General features: G+C 39.3%; 4 protein-coding genes across 10 annotated transcripts in view; 3 read left to right on the forward strand and 1 right to left on the reverse strand.

Annotated features, from left to right (window-relative positions):
• LOC148719638 (uncharacterized) overlaps positions 1 to 1,588 on the forward strand; it is a 35,976-nt gene extending 34,388 nt beyond the window's left edge. For all 6 annotated transcript variants that reach the window (XM_088738701.1, XM_088738699.1, XM_088738704.1 and 3 more), the window contains one exon: positions 133 to 1,588. The gene's annotated coding sequence lies outside the window, so the exon portion shown is untranslated. The remainder of the gene's footprint in view (positions 1 to 132) is intronic.
• LOC148719639 (uncharacterized) lies at positions 1,393 to 3,591 on the reverse strand. Of its 2 annotated transcripts, none has more exons than XM_088738813.1 (2): positions 3,122 to 3,591; positions 1,393 to 2,842 (listed from the first exon to the last, which is right to left on the reverse strand). In XM_088738813.1, the coding sequence occupies exons 1-2, from the start codon at positions 3,351 to 3,353 to the stop codon at positions 2,799 to 2,801; spliced, it is 276 nt and encodes a 91-aa protein (XP_088594939.1). In that variant the 5' UTR covers positions 3,354 to 3,591; the 3' UTR covers positions 1,393 to 2,798. The 2 variants fall into 2 exon arrangements, with proteins under 2 accessions (XP_088594939.1, XP_088594938.1); XM_088738812.1 differs by lacking the exon at positions 1,393 to 2,842 and adding an exon at positions 2,850 to 2,971.
• On the forward strand, positions 3,567 to 12,205 carry LOC148719640 (dipeptidyl peptidase 2-like; the record flags this gene model as incomplete). Its single annotated transcript, XM_088739120.1, has 5 exons — positions 3,567 to 3,630; positions 4,446 to 4,582; positions 4,674 to 4,837; positions 5,225 to 5,363; positions 10,293 to 12,205. Coding segments are annotated over 5 exons (540 nt in total), but the record flags the coding sequence as incomplete, so codon positions are not given.
• The window catches only part of LOC148719641 (uncharacterized), a 146,975-nt gene continuing 131,710 nt past the window's right edge, over positions 10,323 to 25,587 (forward strand). The window contains exons 1-7 of the mRNA XM_088738682.1: positions 10,323 to 10,403; positions 16,962 to 18,168; positions 19,125 to 19,244; positions 22,319 to 22,420; positions 23,093 to 23,203; positions 23,377 to 23,478; positions 23,906 to 23,983. Coding sequence (XP_088594808.1) covers positions 10,368 to 10,403; positions 16,962 to 18,168; positions 19,125 to 19,244; positions 22,319 to 22,420; positions 23,093 to 23,203; positions 23,377 to 23,478; positions 23,906 to 23,983 — 1,756 coding nt within the window. The 5' untranslated portion in view covers positions 10,323 to 10,367. The remainder of the gene's footprint in view (positions 10,404 to 16,961; positions 18,169 to 19,124; positions 19,245 to 22,318; positions 22,421 to 23,092; positions 23,204 to 23,376; positions 23,479 to 23,905; positions 23,984 to 25,587) is intronic.

Below are 25,587 nucleotides of genomic sequence, written 5' to 3' on the forward strand. Positions count from 1 at the left end.
AAAATTTAAATGCTCAGTATAGAGGTTGAAAGCTCAATTTTTGTCAAATTAAATGTGGTGTCTTCACAGGTGTAGATATATTCTTCAGCAAACAAATACATTGAATTAATTAAGAATTATTGTGTTGTACAGATAAGTTGAACAGATCATTACATGTGTCTTGGCTGACAAGCCCCCTACAGGATCAAAGAGTATTGGTGAACTGTTTGACCAGTTATCATGGCAATCATCCATGTTGAATGGAACTGATCTTCAGACATCACGTGGTAGCAAACCATAAAGCAATGATGAGATGAAGACATAAGTGAGCAATGCTGTAGCTCTTTCTCTACTGGGTGATTAGATACATTTAGGTGATCATATCAGTCTAGAAACTACTGCTGGTCTCTGAAGCCTACATTATGAGCAACATGTTATGTATTTGAAAGTGTGAGGAAGACATGTACAACTAGAGCAAACGTTTTGTACACACAAATTAATGAACCTCAAAAGAATCTAACAAACATGACAGACTCTAAGGATTAATTGACTCAGGATTCTTTCAGAAAGAAATGTGTAATAGTCACCTCAATTTACTAATGTCTTGACGCAGGCACTTAGAAAAATATCCAGTGAATGTTATGTGCTTGGTTGAAACTCAGGTTGAAGTACACTGCTGTCGAGAGTGTTGGATTGTTCCTGAACTGATATGATCTCTGAACTCAAGTTAGGTCACCAACTCAAGATAATGTTTCATTAAAGATGGTTGATAGAGAATGTTAACTGAAGTCCTTTTTTTGTGATAAATTTTTTCTATTTCAGTTGTTAATGTTTACTACAGATGGATATTAATTAACATATATATGTAGTCAAGAAAGAACGGTAAGAAAGAAATTTCTAAAGAGTTTCATGAAGTTACAACTGTACATTGAAACTGCCTAATTGTGGTTAGAATTTGACCAGCTTTACATAGAATAATCAAGTGAATTCTGTGTCCATCTTTTGATGGAAAGCACAGAAAACAGGTTTTTGGCCCTTTCACTCCCAAGATCTCTGATCAGAAGAAATTCACCTTTCTGTCTGCCATATAAATCTGGTTATGTTAGTTCAGAGAATTTGGTATAGGATCAACCACTAATTTAAATTTTTCTTGATTCTCACCACTTGCCTTTGTGACATTGTAATTGATATTGTAGGGATAAATTCTATTTTTTTTCACTCCTGGAAATTGAAGGGTTGAGATCATCAACAGGTTCAAAACCTTGTTTTCTTGTTACATATGATACATAAGAAGGTGTAGAAAACTTTTGTGAGGCATTCCTAACTCATTCATCTGGTTTCTTTTCCAGTTTATCGTGATTTGACTTGTGATGGGTAAATAATTTGGTTACTTAGTTCAAATTCGTTGAACTCGAGATTTTGTAAATAATTTCATTTTGTCTTGAAGATGAAAGGTTACAGCTCTACGAATTTTTAGCAACTTCCATTTATGGCTGGCACCTCAACTGCTCACACACTTTGCAAGTACAAAGAGTTTTCAATTTCCCTTTATTTATTACATTTCATACCATTAAAGTTCTTTTTAGAAATAAAGTATTTTTTTAAACCATCCATTGTTGTAGGTCTTGGATTCTTAGCTTTAAACTTTATTGTTTACAGTATCTGGAAACATGTTCTGTCCATAATTTAGGAGAGGGGCTGTTTTTTTTTTTTTTTTTCTGTTTTTCTCTGGTGAGAATTGTGAATTTTGAAATCTGAAAGGGGGGATTCAGTCATTCAAAGCAATGTGATTTCATATGTTGCTCCCTTTTTTTGCAAGCGTATTGGTTCAAAGTTTTGATTTAATCATTATAGTGAATATGCCTCATCGAGTTGTTGAGAATCTTTTTTACTTCAGTGAAACTTGTGTTAACCAGTCAAACCTTTTTTCAACTTTATTTTTACTTGACCTAAGGTGGTACAGAATGTGTAATTGTATTACTTTTGTAAAAGGAGATTGGAGATTCTAAAACCTTTTTCTTTTGTACCAAGTAACATGCTATTACTGGTCAAATATCAGAAACAGTCACCGTACTTCCTTTAATTAGCCCCTACGTTCAAATAACAGAAATAAGCGTCCTCTCCCGAATAGGAACAAGTAGGAACCCACCCCTCACCCCCCCAGGCATTATAAAGCACCCTTCTCCCCCTTACCGCTCCCCCTTGGAAGATACAGTACTGGAATAGACAAGATTTTTCTTCGATAACCAGGATACTTCTCCGATGTTCTGTCACATTAATCCGTTGTATTGTTGTGCTGTGTGTCATCTGCCTCCGTTGGACCCTCCGAGATGTGACAGGTTGAATCATTGGTCACGCAGAATCACGCAATCCTCAAGACTAGTTAGCTTGTCAGAAGACCCTCACGTGTAGATTATTTTCCGACAAACACGAAGATGGCTGGACACTTGGAGTTTCTTATCGTGATATCCTCTCTTTTTGTTATCGTAGGGGCTACTGTTCCTTACAAGACAGCTTATTTTGAGCAAGATCTCGATGTGATGTATATGGTGCCAAAAATGGTTTCCTCTTTCTCTCGTGCTCTTTCGTACTTCTCACATTGAGGCAATCGAAGAAGGAATCGATCATGCTACACAATTTGGCTGTTGCTTGCATCTCTGGATTTCCAAACTCTCTCAACACTGCTACTACTGATGCACTTAATACTTGGGCTGCCAGATTAACTCTCATGGTGGAATAGGAATTTAACTTAATATGATCGTAGGTTATTCTTGGTAGCAACTTCAACCCATTTTCTACATCTTGGTAAAATAGGTGAGCTATGTGCTGCCAAAGAATAAAATGACCATCATTCCACATGTACCTAAAAAATAAAAATAAATCAAAATTAGAAATACATTAAATTTCTATTATTGTATTGACTTCTTGGGCATATTTAAAGTAGGTATAGCGCCAAATCTAGGCTTAGTCTTGAGCATCTTCTCGGTTTCAACTGAAAAATACAAAAACATAAGTTATCATTAAAGAGAAATGCTGTATATAAAGAGTTCGAGACGCACACTTTATCAACAAACAGTCGCGAGCCTTCGCTTAGCCTACTAAGCTAAGTCCCACTACCGAACCATACAGTGTGTTTACTTACATTTCTCTATGTCTTCGGGCTTAAAGTGCTTCTCACAGGTAAACACCCTGTCTTTTTCTATCAGTTGGCGGAAGTTAGCATCAACAACTCTAGTTTTAGTGAGCTCGTTGAGCCAGTCCTCTCGCCACTTCTTGTACTCTGCGTTGCGCGGCGCCGGTAGCTTCCAGATTCCAATTCCTTTACTTCTCCTACACGTTCCACAGCCAAATACTGAACAATTTTCACCTGGCATTATGTACACTGACTTGATTAATGCTTTTAGCTATATTTTGAAGGTACGATGTCGCTCGATCACGGAGAAAATCCAAAAAATTAAACGCTACGTGACTGTCGAAACAAGCCTACGGCGCCATTTTGGATTTAAGTGTGCAGGGTCATTGTCACGTGATCTCGATAAAATCGAACAATAACCTATCCGACTGAAGTTTGCCGCGTTTCCTAACCAGTCCCCTCTACTAACTATGTTCAAGCCAATAAGGTTACGTTTAAGCAGCGGTATATCTACACAGGTATTTATTGAAGCGTTGTAACCATAATTTCTGACACGGATGGAGCTTTGGAGCTGAAGCTACACAGTTCCGATTAATATGTCAGAGAACATGGTTAAATTGTATAGCTCTCTTTTTCAAGTTTTCTTTAGTATATTTATGAAGTTTACTTTCTGTGAGATTGCATAATCTGTTGGAACAAATAACCATCGAAAGTAAACCACCACTCTCTCTTTCTCCCACTCTTTATTGTCGATGAAAATTACTTGGCCCAGCTGAATCTTAGAAATATGCGTTACCTCTGAGCATATTTTAGCAGAACTCTATAGTTAAATAATTCAAACTGATACAAAAGTCTGGGAAGTTAAGTAATGCGTCGATCACGTGGAAGCTTTAACATCCCCTTTGCTCAACACTCCCCCCCCCCCCCCGTGCGGCAGTTGAACTTTTGAAGATTGGTTCGTTCAAACCCCCACCCCCACCCCCCCTTCTGGGCCAGAGGTTTCATGGTGCGATCAACAAATGTTGTAGAATTTAGCAAAGTCATGTGTTAGTGTTTGTGGGTGCTGTTGGGTTTTTTCAGGAGGAGGCACCCATAAAATGCAACCAATTTCATTAGGCTCTGCCGATATTCTTATACTTGTGCTGAAAAGAAAGAGAAAAAGCAAGAAATCCTTGAAGTGAAAAAAAGGAAATAAGTAGTTGCATCCACCCTCTCCATAGTTCACATTATATCTTTTGTACTCCTTGAAGCACCAGCTTGTAAACTCCTCACAGTATGGAGAACTTTTGAGTTTTAATCATTTGTTAAGCTCAGTGTCCATGTTTCCTCACAGATCAGTACTGGGATGAAAATGGACCAATTTTTTTTTACACTGGCAATGAAGGACCAATAACTGGTTTCTGGGAAAACTCGGGCTTTGTTTTTGAAGCAGCTCAGAAGTTCAGTGCTTTGGTGGTGTTTGGAGAACATGTGAGTATACAAGGATGCTTTGTGATAATGTTGAATTGTTGGTGCTCTGATCTCTTGTTATTTATTGTGCTCTGTTGTCATTCCCTTTCAGAGATACTATGGAGAATCCCTTCCATTTGGTTTGTCCTCATTTGATCACGACAAAGTCGGTTACCTTTCAATGGAGCAAGCCCTTGCAGACTATGCAGTCCTCGTGACTGACCTCAAGATGCAGTTCAAGGCCACAGAGAGTAAAGTTGTGGCATTTGGTGGCAGGTACATTGTAATAGAACTTAACAAAGAAATGTTTTGGCCATTGTGATCACCTGCATCGAAAGCATGGCAAGGAGTGTAAACTTTGTGCCAATAACAAGATTCCAGTCTTTGTTTCCATTCAAAATGTGAATATTTGAACAGCCAGGAACAAGGGAAAATTCCAAGTATTTGGAATTGTGTCAGAAAAGGATTAAATTTTTGAAGTGAATTTATAAGCGGACAAATGAGCACCATAAATGCGGTATTCGACATACACACAAAAAAACCAAATTGAGGAAAATGAAGACCTTTCTTGAAGACCAAGAAGAGAGATTGATTTAAGACTCATTAAACTTAATTTAATGAGGTATTCTGCATCACTAGCTGTCCTTGGTCTATTTTTTTCAGTTATGGTGGAATGCTAAGTTGTTACATGAGGTTCAAATATCCAAATGTGATTGATGTTGCCTTGGCAGCCAGTGCTCCAGTTTACATGGTCACTTTCCAGGGAAGTAAAATAGACTTTTTCTTCAGTGCAGTAACAGAGGTAAAGAAAGGAGACTGACAATTATTTCTCTTTCCTGGGATATGTAATAGAGGATAGTGAAAATGCCATTTAGTTATTGATTTCATATTTAGAAATTCTCGCTCTTTTTTAATGATGTTGGTAAAAGAAAAACTTCCTTCATTAACTGCAACTGCAAAACTATCATAGCTGGACTTTTGTTGTCACGTTGTAGTTAATTTTAAAACAAATAGGTATTTCAGTTGAGACAATTGTATCATATGGTGCGCAGTATAGGTTTTGTTTTTCTTTCTTTTTTCCTTATTACTTCGTAACAGCGTAACCGTTTTTTACTTTCTTCTTTTGTTTGATGATCTTATTTTCTCCTTTCCCTCAACGTCCTTGTTTTATCCTTTCTTCGTTTTTTACCGGCAAAATTTCGGATAGTAGAAAAGTACCCATAACGTAATAACGAAAAATTTCCACGACCAAAGAAGTTGCCTGTAATAATGGAATAACTAAAACTTTCGGCAAGTATAAAAGTACCCGTAATAACGTAATAACCAAAAATCTACGTAAGGGGTCGAAAATTTGCCCGTAATAAAGTAATACGAAAAGTTTCCACAACTGAAGTAGTTGTCTATAATAATGTAATAACGAAAACTTTCGGCGGGTACAAAAGTACCCGTAATAACGTAATAACCTATAATCTACGCGATGGGTTCGAAAATTTTCCCGTAATAACGTAATACGAAATATTTCCACTACTAAAGAAGTTGCCTGTAAGAATATAATATCGAAAACTTTCGGCGAGTATAAAAGTACCCGTAATAACGTAATAACCAAAAATCCACGTGAGGGGAGGAAAATTTGCCTGTAATAACGTAATAACGAAAAATTTCCATGTCCAAAGAAGTTCCCTTTAATAAGATAATAACGAAAACTTTCGGCGAGTAGAAAATTCCCGTAATAACACAATGAGGAAAAATCTACGCTAGGGGGGAAGATTTTAATGAAAGATTTTTACGAACAGAGAAAATTGTCATAACAACGTAATAACAAACAAAATACAACTACTGGGACGTATTGCACAATGCAAGTAATAATACACACATACTCAACAATATTCCCGTTGAAAGCAACCGATTTAACGCTTTGGCTACATAGCAAGTTTTTCAAAATACTAAATGGCCGGCATGCCGGTATTTTCAATAAATGTCACCATTCGAATAATTCCAAGTAAACCAAACGATCATACATGTCCAATGAGAAGAATCAAGCGATCCTTCAGTACTTTGCTACTTTTGTATCCTCTGTATTAAAACATCAGGCTATTTTTTTCAATTTTAGGCCAACGAACCATCAACTACAATGCTTCCAGCCTCGACCTAAAAGTAGCTGTATAATGCAATGTCAACCTTTTCTGGAAATATAGAAATGATCATTGTGTCAGAGAGTAAAAATGCAATCCAGGAAAGTTGAACCCAGATTCAATCTACCTATTACATGCTGTTGGCGAAAGCATGTAATAAGGTAGATAAAATTTGACCAATTCGGTTGGACAGAAATGGTTGAAATTCTCCGCTTTGCACGCGGACCAATACAACACGTCTTCTGAGTCCGTATATAAAACTTTTCTGCCCACAGTGATCACTTAAAAGGTTTCTGGAGACAGAGGGCTGGAAAGGACGGCAGTCGTATGTTCTAAATGAGGAAATTTCACGGCCTCAATGGGGAAACGCAGCCCTTAGAAGCAAAGAGGCATGGGTGCGGAATGCTATATAGGCTACAAAGACATGTTGATGACTATTTCGTATGAAGAACATTTTCGTAAATTGAATCAGCCATGGAAAATAATTAAGAAAGTTTGCTTCCAAGGTTTTGAGCGAGTCATCAACATAAACAGAGTCATCTACAGCAATTGCTACTGCAGGATAGTTCAAAGTGTGTGTCTCGGGAGGCAAGAACTTACTGGGAGCAAAATGAAGCAGCAATGTTTCCAAAAAGACGCCTAAATGAATGCATGTCCGGTTCTGTTGAAGTGTCAAAGCTGTAACCAATTTTAACAATGACCTTCAAATTACCGAGTGGTGCTCTAATAATTATATTTTATTGAACCCAAGTAAAACAAGAATGCTGGTGTTTGGGACCAGACAAATGCGCTCAAAGTTAGACCACTTTTCGCTAAACCTCATAGGAAAGGAACTCTTCCCTGTCAACAGTGTTAAAGACTTAGGCGTATTTTGATACCCTAATTTGATCTTTGACGAACACGTAACCAAAACTGCATCTTCCTGTAGGCATAGACTCAGTCAGGTTAATCATACCAAACGTATTTTTAAAAAACATAATCCTCTTCTTACGATTATTAACTCTTAAGTTTTTAGCAAATTGTTTTATTGATGAAGTGTATGAGTACCTCCAAGGGCTACATAACGAAATTACAAAGCATACGGAACTTCGCCTGTCGCATTTTTGTGGTGCGCGTAAATACGACCACGTTAAGCCTCAACTGGCTCCCAGTGGCAGATAGAATCAAATCTTCGCGACGCCATAATGATTTTTAGATGTTTGACAGGACGAGCCCCGAAACCCCTCTCCTCCCGCTTTATCAAGCGCGAGGAGGTTAGCATTCGTAAGACCAGACACTGGCAAATGTTGCATATTCCCCCTTTTAAAACTAGTAGTGGTAAAAGGAATTTTTATTTTAGATCAGGGGATATTTGAATCCACACACGTTCTTAAACATCGCCTAAGTAATAACATACGTGAAAAGCCCCATTGGGAAAAATCAATAATGTATGTAGGTATGTATGTAAAATTTGGAGAGGTGATTATTCAAACCCGTAAAGCCTATAAGTTTGTTTACCCTTAGTCTTGTGTAAGGCTCTGTTTTGATCAAATAACTAATAGGAACAGGTGTCTCAATTTCCCAGAGTTGCCTACTGAAGTTGAGGCACCATTCCCTTCTCCATATTAAACCCAGTAACAGGTAATAGAAGCAAGGAAGGATACATAACATGTCGTGAAACGTTACTGTTAGTCAACAACAAACATATGAAACATATGTATGAACTGCGGTTATGAAACGTATATGTGCACGATCCTTCGCAGTGAAGCACTATTTGAGCAATAGTGAAAATCAGACCTGAAAAAAACTTCAGGCCTGTACGGGATTCGAACCACTGACCTCTGCGATACTAGTGCAGCGCTCTACCAATTGAGCTAACAAGCCAACTGGGAGCAGGCCATCAAATTAATTCGACATAAACCCGTAGATGATAAATCAAACAACAACAAACATATGAGACATATGTATGAACTGCGGTTATGAAACGTATATGTGCACGATCCTTCGCAGTGAAGCACTATTTGAGCAATAGTGAAAATCAGACCTGAAAAAAACTTCAGGCCTGTACGGGATTCGAACCACTGACCTCTGCGATACTAGTGCAGCGCTCTACCAATTGAGCTAACAAGCCAACTGGGAGCAGGCCATCAAATTAATTCGACATAAACCCGTAGATGATAAATCAAACAACAACAAACATATGAGACATATGTATGAACTGCGGTTATGAAACGTATATGTGCACGATCCTTCGCAGTGAAGCACTATTTGAGCAATAGTGAAAATCAGACCTGAAAAAAACTTCAGGCCTGTACGGGATTCGAACCACTTACCTCTGCGATACTAGTGCAGCGCTCTACCAATTGAAGTTTTTTTCAGGTCTGATTTTCACTATTGCTCAAATAGTGCTTCACTGCGAAGGATCGTGCACATATACGTTACTGTTAGTGTTGGCAGTCTTAGGAGCATTTTCATTATTTGCTGGTCTAACTGAAGAATTAGTACAGTAGTCTTATTTTCTAGGACTTGCAAAATTTGCCCTCGCTTGTTGCCCAGGCCAAAATTAATTAAATAGTGGTAAAATCTTGCGAAATGCAAGTTATGTACATAAAATTATTAGCTTATGTGAACCGGCAATGAAATGCAGACTACAAACAAGTTTAGGAAACCTCTAATAACCGCTACTACATCTGTAAGGGGGGTGACTCTTACGGTATGGTTTCTTACGTCACCGCGGCTACCAAGAGAAAAATCGTTCACCAATCACGTTACATCTTCGCTGTTTTGCGAAAAAGCGTTGGCCCTCACGTCATTACTTTATTACGGCTGATATCTTCGCTGTCTTGAGGAAAAGGATTCGGCCATTACGTTATTACGTTATTACGGCTAATACCTTCGCTTTCTTGCGAAAAAAGGTTCGGCCATTACGTTATTACGTTATTACGGCTGAGACCTTCGCTTTCTTGCGAAAAAAGATTCAGCCATTACGTTATTACGTTATTACGGCTGATACCTTTGCTTTCTTGCCAAAATAGGTTCGGCCATTACCTTATTACGGTATTACGACTGATATATTCACTGTCTTACGAAAAAGGGTACGTCCATTACGTTATTACGGCTGATATATTCGCTGTCTTGCGAGAAAGGGTTCATCCATTACGTTACTAAGTTATGACCGCTGATATTTTCGCGGTCTTAACAAAAAAGGGTGCGCTATTACGTTATTACGGCTAATAGCTTCACTTTCTTGCGAAAAAAGGTTCGGTTATTACGGTAGTATGGCTGATATATTCGCTGTCTTGCGAAAAAGGGTTCCTCCATTACGTTACTAAGTTATTACGGCTGATATCGTTGCTCAACTTCCCTCGAATGATCATGACCTTTGTTATTGCGCTATTCAAGCGTAATAAAAAAAAAGAGGCGAAACGGCAAACCTATTTTGTGCATGGTATAAAAAACCATGTGACTGGTGCAAACGCTACCGAACACAACAAAGGCTACCCGGTAGCTGACACAGGGCTAAAAGCATAATTTTACTGGTGATTTATAATTTGTTATTACTGCCAATTTATAATAGTCTTTATACTGGTTTTATACTTGAATTTTTTTCTTTTCTTCAGGTCCTTTTGGGTATGGTTTACCTCGTTTGTCAGTAGGGCACAGTCAATCTCCATCTGCTTCAGCCATTGCTAGAAATGAAGACCCTGTTCATTGGGAAAATTGCATTCAAAGTGAGTAGACCAGCAGGGCTGAGTAAGAGACCTTTTGTTTAACTGAATGACTGTTCTGGTCCAAAAATGGTGATTTGATATGACACTGGTTTAAACTTTTGAAAACAGTTTTAACTAGGTGTCTCATCTAAAGGACAGTACATGATAACAAAGGATGCATTTATAAGGTTGCAAGTCAAACTGGCTGATTAACCTGGATCCTTCATGCTCTTTGTATTTTTGCAGATGATTAAGATAATTTTAAAAACTTAGAAAAATGCATTTGCAAGGGAAAGTTACTTTTATGTAATTATTTTACTCGTAAGGAAAGTACTGCAGTTGAAACTCGAACGGGCTTTCAGTGGTCAACTTGGGTTGCTGTTTCTTTTCATATTGACTTAGATTTTTGTAAGAAAACAAAGAAAAAGATAAACAGAGGACCATACCAAATTCTTCACGCGAATGATCATGCTTAAAAATGTACATGTAGTTGACCTTTCTAGGTATGTCTTCTTGCCTTTGTTTGAGGATTGCAATGGGATTATTTCAGTTGGAGAAGCAGGTTTTCATGAAAGGGGAGTTCAATAAATTCCTGAAAGTATTTTAACCTTTTAAAACTGTTGTTCCCCTTGTTCTTAAATACCCAACTTCACCCTACATTGATTTTTCAGTTTTTCTCCTGTAGCAATACACTATAATTTCCTTAGCACCTTGTAATCCATAAGAACAAAGGACTGATAATTACATTATTTTTCTTACATATGATACACGATCCTCGCAGTAGATAGCACTATTTAAGCAATAGCGAAAATCAGACCTGAAAAAAAATCAGGCCTGTATGGGATTCGAACCACTGACCTCTGCGATACTAGTGCAGCGCTCTACCTATTGAGCTAACAAGCCAACTGGGAGCAGGCCGTTGAGTTGATTCGTAATAAACCCGTGAAAGTGATAAATGTACAATGAAATATATGAAGTTCATATATTTTGAACTGCGGTACTAGATACATATGATACACGATCCTCGCAGTAGATAGCACTATTTAAGCAATAGCGAAAATCCGACCTGGAAAAAATCAGGCCTGTACGGGATTCGAACCACTGACCTCTGCGATACTAGTGTAGCGCTCCACCAATTGAGCTAACAAGCCAACTGGGAGCAGGCCGTTGAGTTGATTCGTAATAAACCCGTGAAAGCGATAAATATACAATGAAATATATGAAGTTCAGATATTTTGAACTGCGGTACTAGATACATATGATACACGATCCTCGCAGTAGATAGCGCTATTTAAGCAATAGCGAAAATCAGACCTGAAAAAAATCAGGCCTGTACGGGATTCGAACCACTGACCTCTGCGATACTAGTGCAGCGCTCTACCAATTGAGCTAACAAGCCAACTGGGAGCAGGCCGTTAAGTTGATTTGTAATAAACCTGTGAAAGTGATAAATGAGATACAATGAATATATGAAGTTCATATATTTTGAACTGCGGTATGAGATACGTATGATGCACGATCCTTGCGGTAGACAGCGCTATTTATGCAATAGCGAAAATCAGGCCTGAAAAAAATCAGGCCTGTACGGGACTCGAACCACTGACCTCTGCGATACTAGTGCAGCGCTCTACCAATTGAGCTAACAAGCCAACTAGGAGTGAACTTTTACTTTATTTTTTTATTTAGACACGGTAAATCTATCAGATAAAATAATAATATTATTACAATCTATTATTACAATTACAATCTACTTTAATCTATGTAAACATGATCTAAAATTTAAAAGTGAAATAGAAAAAAATAAAGAAATTCTGCTTTACATAGATGCCGTGTGCGTTTTGTCGATTCAGACGAAGAAATTGCGACAACCATTTTGAAAGGATTGAAGTGATTTTGCTTGCCGCAATTCAGGGGACAAGCTATTCCAGATAACCGCACCGTTATAGCTAAAGCTATTTTTCAGGAAATTGGTGCGGGGCAATGGAACAGCTAGTTTGTTTTCAGAGTTCCTTAGATTATATGGAGGATCATATTTAGTGAAAAGAGAACCAAGATAGTCGGGCGCAAGGCCATGTATAGATTTATAGACCATGGTGGCCACTTGTATTTGTCGCTGAGTATCTAACCGTCTCCAGTTAAGTTGCACAAAAAGAGGATCAGCGCTTGTGTCATAACTGGAGAAGGTCAGAATACGGGCAGCCCGGTTTTGCAACTTTTGGAGCTTATTCGAAAGACCCTTGTTACAATGCCCCCATACCTCTCTGCAGTAATTAAAGTACGGTTGAACTAAGACATTGAAAACGGACTCAAGCGTGGTTCGATTAACAAAAGGCCTACAACGTTTAATTGCTCCAATGCCCGATGCGATTTTCTTGGCTATTTTTTCACTGTGCATATTCCATGAAAGGTTTTCGTCTATATGCACACCCTGAGATTTGACTGAGCTAACTTGTTTAATTTTGTCACCAACTATGATTAGTTTAGGGGAAGTATCGTAGGTACCTATCTTTTGCCGCGATCCAATTAACATGAATTCAGTTTTAGATGAATTTAAAGTCAATTTGTTTGCAGTGAGCAATGTGTTAACATTGGATAGGTCGTGATTCATAACATCATTGATCATTTCTATGTTGTTACTGGCAAAGGTCAGGTGAGTATCGTCGGCATACATACGTGCAACTGAATTAGACAGGCAATTAGGAAGATCATTTATGTATAGAACAAAAAGCAAAGGTCCTAGAATTGTTCCTTGCGGAATTCCACAAATGAGAACTTGACTAATTGGAGCGAACCATTTACGAAACATTGTTGATGGCGATTATCTAGGTATGAGCTAAACCATTCATAAGCGATACCGCGGATACCATTTTCGGATAATTTAGACATAAGAATTGTATGGTCAACGGTATCAAAAGCCTTTTTGGGTCGAGAAAAACAACTGCATTTATACTGCCTTTATCAATGTTGAAGGCCCAATTGTTTGTGGCCTCCAACAAGGCAGTAACGGTTGAATGGAGCGAACGAAAACCAGATTGCTGGCTGGAAATCAAATTGTTTTCAGTGAGATAACCGTAACCTGGTCGTAAATGATACGCTCAAACACCTTAGCTACTATAGGGATGATAGAAATTGGGCGATAATTGTTTAAGCTGGAGTGATCTCCCTCTTTGAAAGGTGGAATAACCTTTGCGCATTTCCATTCCCGAGGGAAAACAGCTGATCTGATGGACTGATTAAAAATAGAGCACAATGGATCAGCTATCAGATCGGCGCACTCCCTAAGAAGTCGCGAAGATATCATATCTAAGCCTGTGGCTTTCGATTTACAAAGCTTAGACAAAAGTGAGAACACTTTAAAAGGATTAATACATTTTAACTCAAAACGTTTGTCAGTTCTCTCAAGGTAATGTAGGTGTGATGGACCATTTTTAGAATAAATCTGGCTGGCAAGCTTGGGTCCAATAGAAGAAAAGTGATTGTTGAAGGCATCGGCCAGCTCTGGAGGGCCGTAAATAGAGTTACTGTTGCTTTTGATTTCTTTTATGGAACAATTATTAGTTTTCCTCGACATGAGCTCATTTACAATCCTCCAGGTCTGGCGCGAATTGCCTTCGTTTTCATCTAATGCTCTTTTATAATAGAGCTCTTTTGCTTTTTTAATTTCGTTAACTAGGTTGCGACATTTTTTAAATTGTAGCCAGTCATTAGCATCCTTAGAACGCGATGCTTTCAATTTAAGAATATCTCTGTCATGCATTCGTTTCTTTAAGTAAGGTGTAATCCAAGGTGACTTTGAGGCGCGCGCCCGTTTCACATGAATTGGGGCATGCTTGTTTACACATTCCAGGAATAGTTGTTTCCATGCAGCCCACATTAAATTAGGATCAGAATAGCTTTCGATGCTAGTCCAATCCTGTTGACCTATATCGTTACGAAAGTGATCAGAGTTAAAATTCTTAAATTTCCTATATCTCAGGGTAGTATGCTTATTCGTTGTCGATTCAATAGAAACTTTACCAAAAACGTAAACTAAACTGTGATCGCTGATGCCTATATGTGAGACCCCTGAGCAGACGACCCTATCTGGAGTATTTGTAAAAATAAGATCAATTAAAGTACGTGATTTGTCGGTAATTCTAGTATGTTCGGTTATTAACTGGTCAAGGCCGTAAACTTCAGCAATATTAGATAAGATATTTGTACTTTTGTCAAACTTAGGTGCGGCCATATTACAATTCAGATCTCCTAAGACGTAATATTCGATATTTTCTGAGTCTAGTTTTGCAATAAGTTCTTCAAATGGTCTAAAAAGGTCAATTGAAGAATCAGGGGGTCTATACCAGGTCATAACGGCAAAAGGCCTTGATCTGGGCTTCTTGATTTCGACAGTCAGACTTTCTATTTGTTCACATATTAGATCAGAGCGAACAGAATAATTGATTTCGGAAAAAATAAAAAAACAAACACCCCCTCCAGACCTACCGTTAGTAGAGCGATCTCTACGAATAGATTCATAGCCAGAAATATGCATTCAACTATTATTTCTTACAAGATTTTCAAGAATTGATTTGCTGTCAACTGAATCAGTCAATATTTCTTCACTGTAATCACTTTTAAGTTCTAAACTAACTTCAGTTCCACAAACGTCAGTTTTTGGCAAATCATCTGTCTGTAAATACTTGTTTAAAGCTGAATTTTCATAATCTTTTGCCATACTGAATAACAGATAACATGTTTGAATTCCAATAAGTACACGATTTTATTATGGAGTACCAGAGTGAATAGACAGCCACAAGACAATTCACGTTGCACTTTCTGGTTTCACAGGTATGACTGAAAATGGGCACTATTTTGAACTTTATCAATTTTAACCCCTTTCAACTCAAATATATCATTATCTATACTCTGATAATAATGTGCTAAGCTATGCAGTGATGATACTTCAAGCAGCACACATGTACCTTGAGGAGGGGGATAAATAGGGGTATGCAAATCCGCCGATCCGCTACGATTTGGTAACCAAATCCGTCAGTCCGTTAAAAAAAATTGTTAAATCCGAATCCGTTCGCTACTTGCCTCGTAAAAAGGTGAAAAACACACCTTGAGCTTTTGTGTGTTAGCTAGGCAATGGCTTTTCCATCGAGCGAATTGCAATCGGTGGGGTACAGTGTCACGGATAAGACCCCGGGGGACTCCCATATGAAAACAAACGGGGATGCTCGTCGGAAAATTTAAATTTAACCTCTAAAGGAGACCATCTAGGCGTGGCTTAAGCAAATTTTAACCCCTAAAAGAGACCGCTCATGTTCATGCATTGTCTCTTTGGCACTTGGTAAAATAGAAAAGTAGTTAATGTTGAGGTAATACGGTAAACAAAACAAGTTAAAAAGAAAATTTTACTTCTGTTTCACTTCGAGTAATTCTGTATTTCTTCGCGGAACCCTAAACGAGACCTTGGCGGCTTAAAATATTGGCGCTTTGCCTGGAACACCCTAAGCGAGACCAAAATCCAAAAAATGTACACCCCTGAGCGAGACGACGAGCATCCCCGTCTGTTTCATATGGGAGTTCCCCCCCCCAGGGGATAAGGGCGCGAACACAGCAGACGTCTCAGTGCGTTACTATTTCCCTGATGCGTGACATGCAGAGAGTCTCGTCCGTGACAAAGAAATACACATACTCACAAAACAGCGCATTTCTGACGATCGTTCAGATCCACAATCCGAACTTCCTCACAAGCAAATTCCAAAATCCGGACCTAAAAAATTGACAAAACCGCGAACCGTTGCAATTTCAGAATCCGCAAATCCGTTAAAATTTTGCTCTAAATCCGAAATCCGGGCAAAATAATTCTCAGAATCCGCCGATCCGTTAGCCTATTCACCCCCCTCTGTAAAGAGAAAATAGGTAGAATGATATTACTAGTTGGTTTCTGCTCTGTAACTACCAAAATTGAGTCAGACATGACTAGCAGGGTCGGCTGTTTACCTGATGTTGCTTGATTTTTTGTTTACACTTTCTTGAATTTGGATGTTTACAATGTTGATGTTTCTATCTACAAATTAAAGGGGATTTGAATTTTTGAGACAAATTGAAGCATTTGATGAACAATATCCTGTGTGCCAAGTTGCCTGAAAAGGGACTGAAAAAAATGAAACCAACACCATATCTTTGTCTACGAAACCTCTGTAAAGTGAAAAAAATTTAGTGCCCTTGAATGCCTAATTACTGATTAAGTTGTTTTCAACTTATGGTTAATCTGTAGCAATATGAGACAAGGCTTGCAACCACACTCAGGATGTCAGCAACTTAACCTCTTAACCTCTCTTCTTCTTATTATTATAATTGTGACTACATAAAAAACATCTTTCTATAGTGATAGTAGAGATCTCTAAAGCAACTTATATTTTCCTGGGGTAAATATGTCTCAATTTACTTGTAACTGGCTGTGGCAGAAGATAAAACTCACCTGCAAGTTTACCAAAGAATTGACATTAAATATCAATTGAATATCCATAATTGTGATTTATTACTGTTTTACAACTTATTGTCAATAACATTCTTGTTTTGTTGTGGTAGGATTCCACCATCCTTAGTGTAGCCTCTACATCACAAGAAGGCCAGGAAAACAGGACACTGAAAGTTACTCTTCTGAGTAATGAGTGGAAATCGTCAACTGATGGAGAATTGTCAACTATCAACCGAGAGCTGGCCATCCAGTTGGCTAAACACCCCAATGTGGATGTTAGTGTCTTGCTACCAAGTTGCAGCAGAGAGGACAGGAGCAGTGCTAAGAGTCACAATGTGAAGCTCATTGAGGCACAGGGAGTTCCTGGTAGAGAACCAGTTCTTTGGTTGTCATCTCCTCCTAGAAACCATACAGTGGACTGTGTCATTGGTCATGGAGTCCACCTTGGTCGACTTATTACACCCATCAAGAGAAATCCAAATTACTGTCACTGCAAATGGATTCAAGTTGTTCACTCTGCTCCTGAAGAAGATGGAATGCACAGGTACATTTCAGAGGGTCAAAAAAAGCAGGAAACAGAAATCCAGCTTTGTAAGATGGCTGATCAAGTCGTCACAATTGGACCCAAGCTAGGAGAAGCTTACAAGCATTACCTCCGTCCCAGTAAACAAGGGGAAAATGTTTTTGACCTTACTCCAAGCATTTTCTCTGAATTTTTGGAAAAAGAACAAGCCACGGAAGAAAGACAGACTTTCTATGTTCTTGTAATTGGAAGTGGTGACAGCTGTGAAGATTTCACAGTCAAGGGGTACGATATAGCTGCTAAAGCAATGGCTGAGTTGAAAGATGAATCCTACAAACTCAGGTTTGTTTGTGCACCTGGAGGAAAAGTAGATAAAATTGCAGAAAATTTGCTCCACCATGGCGTTAGTCGGAAGCAGCTACTTGTTCGCAGCTTTAATGATAGCAGAGAAGTACTAGCCAACTTATTTTGTGAAGTGGATCTTGCAATAATGCCATCCAGGACTGATGGTTTTGGAATAACAGCATTAGAAGCCATATCTGCCGGTCTACCCATACTTGTCAGTTGTAATTCAGGACTTGGGGAAGCTTTGAAGAAAGTTTCGTTAGGCTCCCAGTGTGTGGTAGACTCTGACGATCCTAAAGACTGGGCCAAAGAAATCAAGAATGTATGTCAGAAAAAGAGGGAAGTGCGACTAAAAGAGGCAAGGTTTCTTCGTGCAAACTATCTTGAGAAGTACAGCTGGGAGGAGCCTTGTAGAAGTCTTGTAGAAAGGATGTACAAACTCACATTTGGTAAGCTAATCTCCTTTAATTTTTTTAACAAAATTTATTTTCATTCAATAAAAATTAATTTTATCTTAGAGAAACTAAAAGTTTATGTGTTAATTTGATGTTTTTGGTGAAGGCAAAAAAGCACAAGAACAGAAAATGCAGTTGCTTTTGATTAATACTAATCACTCAATAGTACTTAAAGCTTAACAGAATCTTGTCTTATCCTCAAGCTTTGTGAATGTAATTGAAAATTAATGCACTCTTCTTTTGTTGCTTATTTGGGTTCATTAGGAAGGCGATCAATCTTTCCAATCAGAGATATGAGGCCAACCTCCATCTTTGTAGCTGATCAGCCTCCCAAACAACTTAGAAAAGGATTGTCTCATGTTGCTCCCCATAAAGTTACAATAATATCAGGATATAATTATAGTATTGATAGACCAATTCATTTTATAACATAACCAAAGTAAAGCGCGTGCTCTGATTGGTCAATTTAGCGTCCCCCATTTGCCCATGGGTGTACGCTGCTGACATGAGCAAAGACTATTTTTCCGCGCGCGCTTGTTTTTTCTGGTCGCGTAAGATTTGTTAAATAAAAGGGAACTCTTTAGCTACAATGTATCAATGTTACGTTATTAAACAAATGGTAAACACCACAGCGTACACTATTGAGTTATGGATGCACTTGGGAGGTTTGCTAAGTACTCAAGAAGCTAGAGTCGCTCTTGGCTATCGCCTCGAGCGACTCTTACGCTTCTTTCGTACTTAGCAACCTCCCGCGTGCATCCATAACTCAATAGTGTGCGCTGTGGTGTTTACCATTTGTTAATCAAAATGGTTCCAAACCTTGTAAGCCCTACAAAGGTCACCACTAGTCCAAAATTTTATGCTAGAATCATGTACCTATGAGCTGGCTTTTACCAGTTGAGTTAACTAATAGAGGACTCTACTAAAATCATTCAAATTGCATTTTGCAGCTGCAGAAGTCCCCTCTGGTGGTCGCTCGCCACAGTCAACTATGGAATGTGTGCAGTCTCCTCATCCTACTATCACTGTATCTCAAGACAAACTCGTTGATCAAAGAAGTTACACTCAGAGTGAGTATTAAGTGCAACAAATAAATTCAATGTTATTTAGGATACTTAACAAAAAGTTCAAGTGAGAATAAAGTAAATTGTAATAGAATTTTGTGGAAGCCTTTCATTTTTTTATTTAGGATTTCTGTTAAATTAAATGTTGTGATCAGAAAATGTTACATTCTCGAAAAATGTGCTGTAATTTAAAACGTAAAAAAATTGTAAAATTGTTATGTTTGGTAGTTAATCCATGGCAGGCCAAAACAGATATCCACCTTCTGAACATTGTCAGAATTCATTTATTAGAGCCAGTGCTTTATATGACAGAGGACTTGTACACCAGAGAAGTTATCCTCAGGATAAGATTGGAACATAACTGGGAATTTTTCCACCATACAGAGAGGATAGTATCTATCTATCTATTGTACCATGTGTTTTGAGTCCTAGGTGTTCTGCAGTCCTAGGTACCAGTTCCAATCCTCCTTCTCCACTTGTTTGCCTTGCTTGTAGACATGGTGGTAGTAAGTGTAGCAATTGCCAGAACATACTACAGTTTCCTCAAGGAAGTTTTTCTTAAATATTTTGTCATATACTGCATGTAGGGTGCATTTGTTGTGGTGCGCTATGCATCATGGTCAGGGTAATAAAGTCTCCGGTTGTTTTCCACTCAAATATGAAGTTGTTGTAGCTCTCTTGCTCCCGCTCGAGAAACCTAACCTGGTGTCAGGAGCAGGATCAGAAAAACAAACAAACAAACAAACCTCACGCCCCAAAGACTGCCAATGCAACCTGGGAAAATGGGCAAACTGCAACTCCATGCAGTTACTCAAAAGCACACTCGCACTCATCGAACCTGAGGCGCATGGCCAACAGCAGGCCTCTGAAAAAAACTCTCAATGATGATGCGCCTCCAATGATACAACATTAAAGTAACATACAAGAAAGGCACATCACTCCTCATAGCTGATACACTCTCCAGAGCTACACTTACCACCACCAATGACTCCAAGCAAACCAATTTTGCGGTCTTCAGGGCTGACATTGACAACCACGTGGAAGACCCACAGATCACCTCCCAAACACGTGACGATATCAAAACCTCCTCAGCAAATGATCCTACTTTGTCCGCCCTAAGCAATACCATAATCCTAGGCTGGCCCACACAGAAGTCTAACCTTCCCCAAAGCCTCCACCCATTTTGGTCCTATTGCGATGGACTCACCACCGATGATGGGATCATCTATAAGGGGAAGCAAGTATTCATTCCGTTGGCTAAAAGGAACTATGTGCCTCAGAAGGCACATGTTCCACACTTTGGCCCAGAGTCAATCATACGACACTGTCAAGATATCATATTCTGGCCCGGCCTGCGGATGGATATACGGAATGCTTGCCAATTGTGTGGGATATGTTCCCAATTTTAAACACAATATTCGAAAGAACCCATGAAGAGCCACCCCATCCCACAGTATCCTTGGCAATTCATAAGCCAAGAGCTCTGCATGTTTGAGTCGCACACTTACCTTATTACTGCAGATCACTACTCCGACTTTATCGAGGTCGACGAGGTCGAAAACACTTTGGCCAGCTCTATTGTGTCCAAAACAGAGGCCCCTGAAACACTCTTAACCGACAGCGGACCTCAATTCATTGCAATTGAGTTCAAAGCACTTTGTGGAAAATACCAAATTCAACACATTATCAGCTCCCCCTATTGGCCAAAAGGAAACAGCAAAGCAGGAGCCACCGTCAAGATAGTGAAGTGGATTCTAAAGAAGTCAGGACCCCGCCATCTACAAGAAACCCTCCTCACCTATCACAATACCCCCCAGGCAGGACACATCATGAGCCCAGTCCAAAGAAGCATGGGGCAACACATCCGTGGACTACTCCCAGTCTCCCAAGCCCTCTTAATGCCAAATGACAACACCGCAGCATCTGTCCAGGATGCTATTGCAGCAAAACGTGCAAAGGCCAAACAACACTATGATATGACAGCAAACACCAATCTACCCCCATTTGGAATCGGAGACTTTGTCTATGCCAAACCTCAAGTCAGGCCCTTGGCTTTATTGGCTTGTCACTGCAATACCAGCTCCCAGATCTTACATTATTGAGACGCCCACAGGGCTAACAAGAAGACACGGGTGCCACCTGTGTCCAGCCGCACCCCCACCCCCAGAGGCCCTAATCCCACGCTCCTGGATGAAACAATTATCTGCCAAAACGCCACCCACAATTACGGTTGACCACCCTTCAAAACAACCCAAGCCGGTTCCGCCACCATCTTCATCCAAAGGACCAAGCCAAACCATCAACTTGGGCAACTCCTGATAAAACAGTCCCTACATCACTAGCAGCATCACCTCAGAAAGCTCTGCCCTCTGAAGCCACCCCACCATCCCCAATGGAGTTGAACCCTACAGGAACTGCAACACACTCTTTGAATAGGTTACACGTCCAATCAAGTCTGAGGGAAGGAACTCTGACCAAGACCAGATCAGGACGGGTGTCTAAACGTAGTATACGCCTTGACTTGTGAACTGCCTGTTTCCCCCTTTCAGTCATGTTGAACAGAACATGTAGTGATGACATAGACATCTTACAACATTCTTCAAACTCTTTTTCTATTTTTCTTTTAGACTTAATTGGTTTATTATTCATTTTCTTTTAACTGGCTGCTGTACTAGTATGCTGTGAGACCCAGCACTTGTCACATTTGCTAGTCTTACAGCCTGAGAGTGCTACAGAACCCCTGTTCACTTTTCATACATTTTGTTGCTACTGCTAGAGTTGTATTTATCCTGTTCCAATGAAAAAAAAAAAAAGAAAAAAAAGGAGAAAGGGAGATGTTATGGTGCGCTATGCATCATGGTCAGGGTAATAAAATCTCTGGTTGTTTTCCACTCAAATACAAAGTTGTTGTAGCTCTCTCGCTCTCGCTCGAGAAACCTAACTCAGTTAATGACTTTTTTTACTATACTATCATGGTGAGATTGCAAAGTCCATACACATACAACACTGTAAGTAATGTAATAAGATAATTATGACCATTAAGTGTCTGAATGGCATTTTCGGTTTCTTATCCATATCAGGCCAGAACAGACGTCCACCTTCTGGACATGGTCAGAATCCATATGCTGGAGCCAGTTCAACAGATTATGGAGGATTTGTTCATCAGGAATGTCATTCCCATGGTAAGATGACAAAACAACTGGGAACTTTTTACCAAACAGTGAGGATGATATTGTTAAGCATGTGCCAGCTACATACTGTATGTTATAAGTTTGTGAAGAGTGTTGGATTCTTACTCTGGGTACTGTAGTTCTAGTTACTCTTTCAGTGCCTCCCTTTCTACTCCTCTGCCTTGCTTGTGAACATGGCAGCAGTTGGTATAATAGCAATTACCAGTAACCCCCACTGTAACAGTTTCCTCAAATAAGGTTTTCTCAGAGCTCATCACTGACAAGAGGTGTGAAGAAGATGTTAAAGAACTTGTGTGAGCGCAACTCGCATGTGTGTGCTTTGGGATCACGTAGTTTAATAATATTGTAAGCAAATCACACGGACCTTTTTGTTTCTGATGTGTGCAATTTTCTTAGAGAAGAGTTGAAAGTTTTTCAGTTTTATCGATTGGCATTTTGTTTAACAGCTGTTGTTGTTTACCGCGAGTCTACAGTTTTCCGTGTTGGAATTAAAGTGTCTGTTTGGATTTTCCGTTTCGCTTCCGAAGAAGATGCATACCCTATTGACACCTCTGCATTACTTAAAATGGAAGCTTTCACTTGACATCTTTTAAGGTGTTTGAACCCCCTTTATTTCACAGAGCAGTTGTGGATTAAACTTGTGTTTTGCTTTTACATCAAAAGGTTTCTCTAGCTATGGCTTGCCTGCTCCTGTAGCAGTGAATTACAGTCAGGGGAATCATCCTGCAGCCTTTGTAAATCCAAATAATCAGGGAAGCCAAACCTTCCCTCAGAGTAAGTACAAGAAATTTGTGATAATTTTTTTTTAAGGATTAAGTGGAGTAATAATAGCTAATAGGTGGCCTTTATAGGGCTCTGTGTAACTTGTTAGTCATAATGTATGTACAGTACCCTTGATGAGTTTTATTACTACAGTTTCATGGTGTTTGGTTTCTTATCCATATCAGGTCAGAACAGACATCTATCTTTTGAACATGGTCAGAATCTGTATGCTGGAGCTAGTTCAACACATTACAGAGGACCTGTTTATCAAGGATGTCATCCTCAGGGTAAGATTGAAAAATAACTGGGAATTTTTCCACCAAATAGTGAGGATGATAATAATAACATAATAAGCATTTGCTAGCTACTGTATATTAGGAACTTGTGAAGAGTGTTGGACTTTGACTGGGTTCTGTAGTTCTATTTGCTCTTTCTAGGCTTCCCTCTCTTCTCCTTTGCCTTGCTTACTAACATGGCAGTAGTTAGTGTAGCAATAACTAGAGAGAACTACTGACAGTTTCCTCAAGGAAGGTTTTCTTGAAGCTGCTTACTGATACAAGGTATACCCTTTTGTCACCCTTACATTATTTTAAGTGCTCAAAACTTCATAAGGTGTTTCAACCCACTCCATCACACAGAGCAGTTATGAATCGAAGTTGTGATACTCTTTGACATCAAAACGATCCACTAGTTATCACTTGCTTGCTTTTTTAGCAGTGGATTCTAGTCAAGGGAATCTTCCAACAGCCTTTGCAAATCTGAGTAACCAGGGAAGCCAAACCTTCCCTCAGAGTAAGTGCAGAAAATTTGTGGTTATAGGCTATTTTACAGTTGGGTACTTAATTGCCGATCCTTTGATTTGGAGTGAGGCTAAAGGTGACCTTGTTGAGATAGAGATCAGTATCTAGTTAGCATGATGACAACTAAAAGTATTTTACATTTGAAAAGCAGCAACATTTGTATCATGATATGGAGGGTCCCCAATAGGGTTCTTCAATCCCGCCATCCCGACCGGAATGTTCCCTCAATCCCGAGATCCCGACGGCTTCTACCGGCTAATCCTGGTCCCGGTCATATTTTCTTAATTTCTTACCTCAGCAAAATTATCCTTGAAGTTCTGTTTCAGATTCCCTCACAGCAGACCCAAGCACTTACTATTACGTTGAATTAGCTGTATCTCTCTGCACTAAAACGATGATCTAGTTAATTTGTTTTTCATGACTGGTTTTAAACGAGTTTCGTCAGTCAATGAGTCATTTTTATGGTTTTTATAGGTGGTTTTTTTGGGGTTTATTTTTCTTTTTTTCTGTTTTGCCTCATTTGTTGGATAACACCTGTCCCCCGGATCACTTCGGTCCCTGAAAAAAGTGTCTCTTGGAGATGATAGCGATCAATGAAGAGCATTAAGGGTACATATGATCACGACGTACCACGGCAAATTCACTGTTAACTACACACATGGCAAGTCACCGTCAATCGCAACTGCGAAGACAGTTTGCTCATTCACAATTTTCAGCCATGGCAACGATCAGCTGGAAATTCCATAAAATCGAGTACAATTGTGCTCAACAGATACTGAAATATATATTCTTTTCGACCCCAGTTTAACCAGTGCTACATGTTCCGGCTCAAAATGCTGTAATCACCGGTAACCAAAGCGTACTATAAGAGGTTGAAATAAGAGCCTGTATGGATTTCAATTTGGAACGAAGACAATTTCTGTTTTCCTTTGAAAAGCTACGATAAAGTTCGAACCTCTCTAAGTGGTGTCCTTTTTATGTTGCTGATATGCTTCTGTAAGCCATTTGAGCGATTTTGACGCGTATAAAGAGTACGCGTCACTGTATTCAAGCTTTCAAAGGAAAAACAGAGTTTAAATTTTAAATTCATACAAACTCTTATAGTATGCTTTGGTCACCTGTGGCTAAATTAATGTGAAATGTTTTATTTGATGATTGCTATCATCTTGGAGCTTCTTTACCAATTCGCTACAATAAATCTATAATTCTGCCATTGAAGTGAAGAGCTAGAGACCGTTTCAAGCAAAAAAGTCACCTCGCGATCCAACGATGGAATTCCACCAACATCATCGTCGGCATCTTCATTATTAGTAGACTCGTCATACAAATCTTTGCTACTGCTTGAATCATACTCCAGTATGCCGTCTTCCTCGTCTGCTTCTTCAGCTTCGTTTCTCCGTTGTTCCCTGAAGCGTTCACAGGAGACTGACTCACCCTGTTGCACCTCTCTCTGGTAGAGGTAGGAAGGCAGGGTTCCGGCTCTTGCCATTGTTGTCTCTTGTCTGACAGAGCGCCCACGCACTGCAGCACCAAACGTTTGTGCCCAGTCCCTCATAACTTGTACACAATGTGGTGTCATTGGTACAGCTGGCTAGG

The sequence above is a fragment of the Stylophora pistillata genome, chromosome 11 (assembly GCF_964205215.1).
Source record: "Stylophora pistillata chromosome 11, jaStyPist1.2, whole genome shotgun sequence".
Classification (NCBI taxonomy): Eukaryota; Metazoa; Cnidaria; class Anthozoa; order Scleractinia; family Pocilloporidae; genus Stylophora; species Stylophora pistillata.